The sequence below is a fragment of the Apaloderma vittatum genome, unplaced genomic scaffold (genome assembly GCF_000703405.1).
Source record: "Apaloderma vittatum isolate BGI_N311 unplaced genomic scaffold, ASM70340v1 scaffold38213, whole genome shotgun sequence".
Taxonomy (NCBI): domain Eukaryota; kingdom Metazoa; phylum Chordata; class Aves; order Trogoniformes; family Trogonidae; genus Apaloderma; species Apaloderma vittatum.
Genome location: NW_009709399.1, coordinates 16,811 through 23,616, shown reverse-complemented (window position 1 = coordinate 23,616; position 6,806 = coordinate 16,811). Strand labels below are relative to the sequence as shown.

Genomic DNA, 6,806 nt, shown 5'->3' with positions numbered 1-6,806 from the left:
AAAGAGTCTGGGCTGGGATAGGGAAAAGCAGAGGATGTAAAATACAACTCGGAATTTTCCTTATTCCATCCACATCTTTTTCTTTGCCTTTTTTTTAATTTTTTTTTTTTCTTTTGCCAGTAGTACACATTCTAAATAGATCATAACAAATTTCTGAGTACTGGAAGAGCTTGGGTAGAAGGAAGCCTGTAGCCTCTTGTCAGGATCTTAATAAGCTTCGTTTTTCTGATGCAGAATCGGGTTGAAATCAATGATGTGGAGCCTGAAGTTTTTAAGGAAATGATGTGCTTTATTTACACGGGGAAAGCACCAAACCTTGACAAAATGGCTGATGACTTGCTGGCAGCTGCTGACAAGGTACAGTGGGGAATTGCGGGTGTTCAGAGAACCAGGAATGACACGTGCCTCGCTTTACACAATGCACCGGGGACGTTGCTGCAGGAAGCTTTTCACGTGATCGCTGTGATTGGGCAGTTCCTTTGAATCCGTTGTGGCTTTGTAGGTAAACCTGGGTCTGCTAGAAGATACCTGTAAACTAGATTATGCGTATGAAATACCTACGGCTGTACAGATACACACCTTAACATGTAACAAACAGGACTTTCTGTCTCTACTGCTCCTTTTTAAGCCCAGCGACGTTGTGACTGCCCCCTCCCCGGGAAGTGTTCAAGGTCAGGTTGGACAGAGCCTTGAGCAGCCTGATCTAGTTGAGAGGCGTCACTCGTGACAGGGAGGTTGGATTAGATGATCTCTAAGGTCCCTTCCAGCCCAGGCCAGTCTGTGATTCTATGATTCTTAACATTTCAGAGGACGTTCAGCATAAGAGCTGGGGATGAGAAGAAAATTGCAGGGTGAACCTGGCGATGGTTTTGGGTTTTTTCTCCTTTTTTTTTTTAGTGTGGTTATTACCAAATCTCAAAAGTAGTGTTCTGTCTTGGCAAACAGGGCCTGCTTCTCCTTCTGGTCTGGCTGGTATCAGCAGCTTCAAGAGACGCTCTAAAGCGATGGATAGCCAAGAGCTGGGAAGGTCCTGGTGTTCATTTTCTTCTTGCAGTGGCAGTCCCTGCTGTTCATGGAGAGAAGGGCTGCGCTGGAGGAAGCCCTGGTGCCTGACCTGGCTGTGGTTTTGCAGGGTCCTTGCCAGGGAGGTGTAGGGGATGCTCTGACTGGAAGGATGCTGGTTGTCCCCGGGGAGCAGGTGCAACGCTGTGGTTTTGCCGGCCAGGCAGCCGCTGCCTCCTTCCCTTTGCAGCACGAAGGACAGAAGAGAGCGCTCAGCTGGCCAGCGAGCCGTATTAACCAGGGAAAATTTGTAATATATAACCAAAATTTTGAAAATTTGTAATATATAACCAAAATTTTATTTCCCTTTTGTTTTTTTTTTTCTCTTAAAAGTGAACTCAGTGCTGGTGAAAGATGCCAGTTTGACAGCACTGGAGACTAAAATCCTGAATTTATCCATCGAACAGGTTCAGCACGGGTAGCAGCAGTGCAGGATTCTCCACACTGCCCTGCCACTGTGCCTCAACTCTGACCTGGAGGGACCACCTCTAGGGGTGAGAGCGTAGTTCAGTCTCCGTGCTTCTGCAGTCCTCGGATTCTCTAGCGGGGGCCGCTTAGGGTGGTGGATTTTAAGATGTGGACGCATGTAACCTTGTTCCACGCGACCACCACACGCGGCCATCAAATCCTCCGTCACTGCAGACATGAGCATCATCAACAACGCTGATTTGAGAGGTGAAATGCTCCATGTGCCATTATTAGGCCACTGCAGCTAGAATTGAGATGGGAAGTAACGCGAGGAGATTCTTGGCCTGATTATAGTCATTGCCACATATTTTATTCAATATTTAAAGAGTATCGATTGAGAGCTCGCATACCCATCTTTAACTGAGACAAGTGTAAGTAAGAAGCAGTACATTAAGGGCAGAGTAGGCTTTAACTTTGAGTTTCTTGGCTTTTAGTGTAGGGAAGTTTTGTCCTTTTAAACATATTGTGTGTCTTCTAAAAGCAGAAATCAAAAAAATATTTCGTGAAAGCACATAAAACATTTAATATTTACTCAAGAGACTGAAACAGCTTCTTCCTAGTTCCTCCTGTCTCTTGGGGAAAATAGGTAATTAGACCAAAACCAAAACAAGGCACGTCTTCTCAACCCAGGAGATACTATTTCAGCCTCTTGGGTACGTATGCTATTAGGTAGGGTGGGTTGTTTTTTTTTTAAAGTGTAATTAAGAAAGGGGGGAAGGCAAAAGCTTGATACCTGCGAGACCAGAATGGCTACTTTTGCCCAACTATGTAATTATAAGCTGAGCTATTTGTAGTGAAAATCAAAGTAAAAATTGTACATGCATGGAGGAGAATATTCAGTTTACAAAACGAATGATTCTAAGCTTCGTTTGCTGCATTTTAAACTACGGACAGACAATAATACCAACTAACGGCTTGCCCCTCCTTTGAAGCTGGTTTAGTTATTGATAGAGATGAAGCAAATAAATTTGATTTTCCTTCTCAGCTGTTCTGGTGGGAGAAAACTGTCCTGGTTATGAGTGCCATGCCTCAACTGAAGTCGTTATCACCGCGTCTTAAGTGAAAAAATGTTTTTATAATCTCAAATTATTCATTTACATTTAATCATAATGGGATGAAAATCTCAATCAGAGTATAAAATCAATTTCTGGTAATAGCGCTGCTCGTGTGGCAAGCGCTCCCGTTGTCATGCGGAGGAGCTTGTTCCCAGCTCGCTGTTCAGGCTGACAGAGCAGCTCTTACAAACCTCGGAGCTTTTCCAAACGCAGCCTCCTGAAGGACTTGTACACCATGTCATCGCTACGTTGGCCAAAAAAGCCTTATAGACACTAGGAAGGATACTCTCAAATGCAGTTATCTGTCAGATAAAAGAAAAATTAACAATCCTAAAGTTTTTTATTTTTTTTAAGAAATGTCACTCAGTTTGAAGTCATAATGGGAAGAAGACTTAACTGTGTTTAATCCTTCTGGCAATTAATGTAGTGTTATTACTCATATAAAAAACTGCATTAAAATTGACTACTCTCCCAATCCTTGTGAAATGTAATCACGGGATCTAGAATATTCAGAACTATTCAGTTTGTTTCATCCAGAGAGCTGCAAGCCCCATAGTCACATCACACATACCGAGATTTTCAGAAATATCTCAGTCTCGGAGTTCCCAGTTCTGAAAGACTGAAGTTTGGGGTTTGGGTTTCGTTTCTGAATAACGAGTGACTCACCATTTCCTGAGTATTGACCTTTTTGAAGTCTGCCAAAGACCCCTGTGTTACTTTTGAAGATCTTGACTGTCTGCACGTTTCGATGCTGACTGAAGCGCTGCAGAAAACAGAGCGTGACGTTTATTAGGCTGCACTTTTCTTCTAAGCACATTGTTGAATTTTGCAAACCGTTAACATGGCTCAACCCCGTGGATCTAAAAAATGCGGAGGCCAATGCCTGGTTGTATGGTCGGAACTCTTAGACTGAGAATGTGAAGTTAGAATAAAGCTCTTGCCAAGACGTTACAGATGTGCTGTGATGTTTCGCTTCCAGCTGGGGAGCCACAAGAAATCAGGAGCATCTGTTTAACACTGGTATTAAACTAGTAGCAGGTACTTGAGCAAGGCTGCTCTTAATGTGCAGGTCATTGCTGGCAAAGGAATTAAATGAGAGCTGCCTAAACATCAGTGGGACACCTGTGGAGCATTCGCTGTTAGATTAGGTCTTCCCGCTGAACCTGGGCAGTACCACCACACAACGACAGAGTGAATAGAGATTGGGCTTTAGCTTTCTGTGCCTTGAAGTAACCAAGATAGGAAGTATTGCAGGTGACCCGAAATTCTCATTTCAAAGCATCAACACAGTCAGCCTGTCACACAGGAAGGCCGGGATGAAAGTTATGGTGGGTATGTTTCCTCTCCATTGCTTTCCTCAGGGTGGGCACATCATGATTGTCCTTTTCTTTTTTTTTCTTTCCCTTTTTGTTTTTTTTTCTTTTTGCTGATCACTGCTTACTCTGAGAACATTTCAGATGCATATAGCAAAGCAGAGAGGTCTGTTCACCATGATAAGAGTAGTTTTTCTTGCTGAAGAGTGAAGGAGCACAAGTAAGGCTTCACGGCAGGCCTGGTGATGTGTTTTCTTCTTTGTAACTCTGCTTTGCCTTCGTGTTTTGCAGTACGCTCTCGAACGTCTGAAGGTGATGTGTGAGGACGCGCTGTGCAGTAACCTGTCGGTGGAAAACGCAGCCGAGATCCTCATTCTGGCTGACCTACATAGTGCTGATCAACTGAAAACTCAAGCTGTGGACTTCATTAACTAGTGAGTTTACTTTCATTCCAGGAGACAACAGGTCACCAGGAAAGTGTTGTTCGTTAGCGGTGGGATTCACAGCCTGTGAACTGGCACGTGCAGGGGAGATTCACGTTGATTATTTTTCTTTTTTTCAGTTGTCTCATTGCAATCCTTCATTTACTGGGCATCCCAAAAGTGACATTGCCCTAAAGGCAGATTAGTCCTGTCCTGGGATTGTTCAGGGTGGGCAACAGGACTCTCCGTGGGCTGTTAAGGATCTCTTCCTGAGATAGTAAGAACTTTGAGGTTGTAGAATATCAGGTAGTCCCTGATACTGAAGGACTATTTGCAGTTTGTGATATAACAGACCTTTCAGTAGATGTGAAATGACTACCAGCTACTTTAGTGTCTGGAAACTTTTAGTCCTATTTGTCAGGTAATCACTTTTTTTTTTCAGTACTTTCTATATTGCTTTAGGATACTTCTGTGCTTAGTAGTCAGGGTAGATGAGCACTGTGTTCTTGCTGTCCTCCACCTGGGATCCCGTGTGGTTAAGCTTTTCATCGTCAAGCTGAAGGACTGTCGAGCACACAGTTGTGCCAGCAGAGCCAAAGCTTGCAATGTTTGCAAAAGTTATCTAATGGACATCCAGAGCGATCCTAAAACAGTACACTAAAAATGTGACGTTTCTTGGGCATGTGGGGAAGAATCTATGTCATTAGTCCTTTTTATCCCCAGTTGATAACTTCAGATTTCTTCTTTCTTCTTTCTAGTCACGCTTCTGACGTCATGGAGACCTCAGGCTGGAAGTCCATGGTAGTATCGCATCCCCACTTGGTGGCTGAGGCGTATCGCTCCTTGGCCTCCGCACAGTGTCCCTTTCTGGGACCCCCACGGAAGCGACTGAAGCAATCCTAAAGTCCTGTCACATCACCCCATGCTTTTCTGGAAGCAGCATCACCTGTTGCTGCTGTACCCTTGACCACCAGGTAGCCAGCGAAATCTGTGGAGCTTTTACTCTGTTGTTGGGGGGAAGAGACTGCTTCGTGACACCCAGACTTTTTAAAACAGCACCAAGTAACTTGGGGAGAGGGGGGAGGGTGGGCCTGGGGCTCTGGGGCTGTTCAACCTAAGGAATCCCTGTCGCTGCATCGTCTGTGTGTTCCCTTCGACTTGGCTGAGTCAATTAAGTACAGGGTTCGGTTTAGGCGCCGACCTGAGTCGGAATAACCCGGCGGTGGTGCTGGGGAAAACAACGTCTCTGCGTCTGGCAGCACAGAACAAATCGTCAGATGCCTGGAGCAAGAGGACATTTTAGCTTTGGAGAGCATTGGAGGGTTAAAAAGAATTTCCAGTGAGGTTCTGGAAAGGAAATACCCGATGGGAGCTCCAGTAGTATTTATATCAAAAAAAAAAAAAGAGAGAGAAATTTAAGTCCTTCCAGCTGAGCTAAAAACTGGACTTTTGTGTAACTCCTTATTGCCATCCAGCAACAAGAAGATCTGTTTCTCTGTTAGTAGCACTTGTATGTTAATTGCAAAAAAAAAATCAAAAAAAATCACAAAAAAAAAAAGCCCCACCTTTTATAAAATGACAGGTTGAAGTGAGAGGGGACAGTGAAAGGCTGTGTGTTCAGGAGGGTGTGAACAGACCGAAGGCAGCCCTTTGGCAGGTCTGTGTTGGCTTTAAAAGGACTAGAAAATCCTTGATCTGGAGCGTGCTGTCTGACAAGAACAACGGTTACCGTTTTTAGATATTGTGGGAAATGTTTTTGGCATTTTTTCCCTGCTTAATTGCCCTCCTCCCCCTTTTCTAAAAAAAAAAAAAAAAAAAAAAAAAAAAAAAAGGAAATTTTATTGTTCATGAGCGCTGCGTCAAAAATTCCTGTCCTGAGTTGCTAAATGATTCTTAACAACTGTTTGTACCTGACTTGCTGACTATATAGGAGCCAGTCCTGTTCCTTTCTATTAGTCACTCTTCTTACAGAGAAGAAATTTCAAAATAGCTGGTAACTTTTTTTTTTCTTTTTGAAAATATAAATAATTACTATTTTGTACTGTGTGGTATCTGTTGTCTTTTTTTATTTATTTTATTTTTTTCCCCGCTCTTGTGTGCGCGTGTTTCATTTTGAAGATTTCCCAATTTCAAACCAGCTCCTAAAAGGTTCCGTTTCCGGTCTGCTGCCCTGTGCTGATAGCGACACGCTGTTCCTGAAACTCCGGTGGGATTACACACAAAATTACTATTCCTCAAAATCCTAGAGAACCTTGGTTTTAATAACAGCTGCATGAGGCTGACCTGTGGTCTTTCCTTTTCCCTGTACCTGGGTGGATGTGGGAAGGGAGAGCAGGATAAGCTGCCGTCTGTTTTATAGCATTAAGGTGCAACGCGGGGTGTCTGGGCAGGGTGGGCACCATCCATTTATGTCATCGTTAGCCCCACATCTCCGGGGAGGTTGGATTGAAATACGTGGTGCTGGGACACCGGCAAATTGATGTGAC

General features: G+C 43.9%; 1 protein-coding gene across 1 annotated transcript in view; it reads left to right on the top strand.

The window, feature by feature from the left end:
* SPOP (speckle-type POZ protein) overlaps window positions 1–5,766 on the top strand; it is a 12,759-nt gene extending 6,993 nt beyond the window's left edge. The window contains exons 7-9 of the mRNA XM_009866902.1: window positions 235–357; window positions 4,190–4,332; window positions 5,079–5,766. Of these exons, the coding sequence (XP_009865204.1) occupies window positions 235–357; window positions 4,190–4,332; window positions 5,079–5,223 (411 nt within the window). The 3' untranslated portion in view covers window positions 5,224–5,766. The remainder of the gene's footprint in view (window positions 1–234; window positions 358–4,189; window positions 4,333–5,078) is intronic.
* Window positions 5,767–6,806: the final 1,040 nt, after the last annotated feature.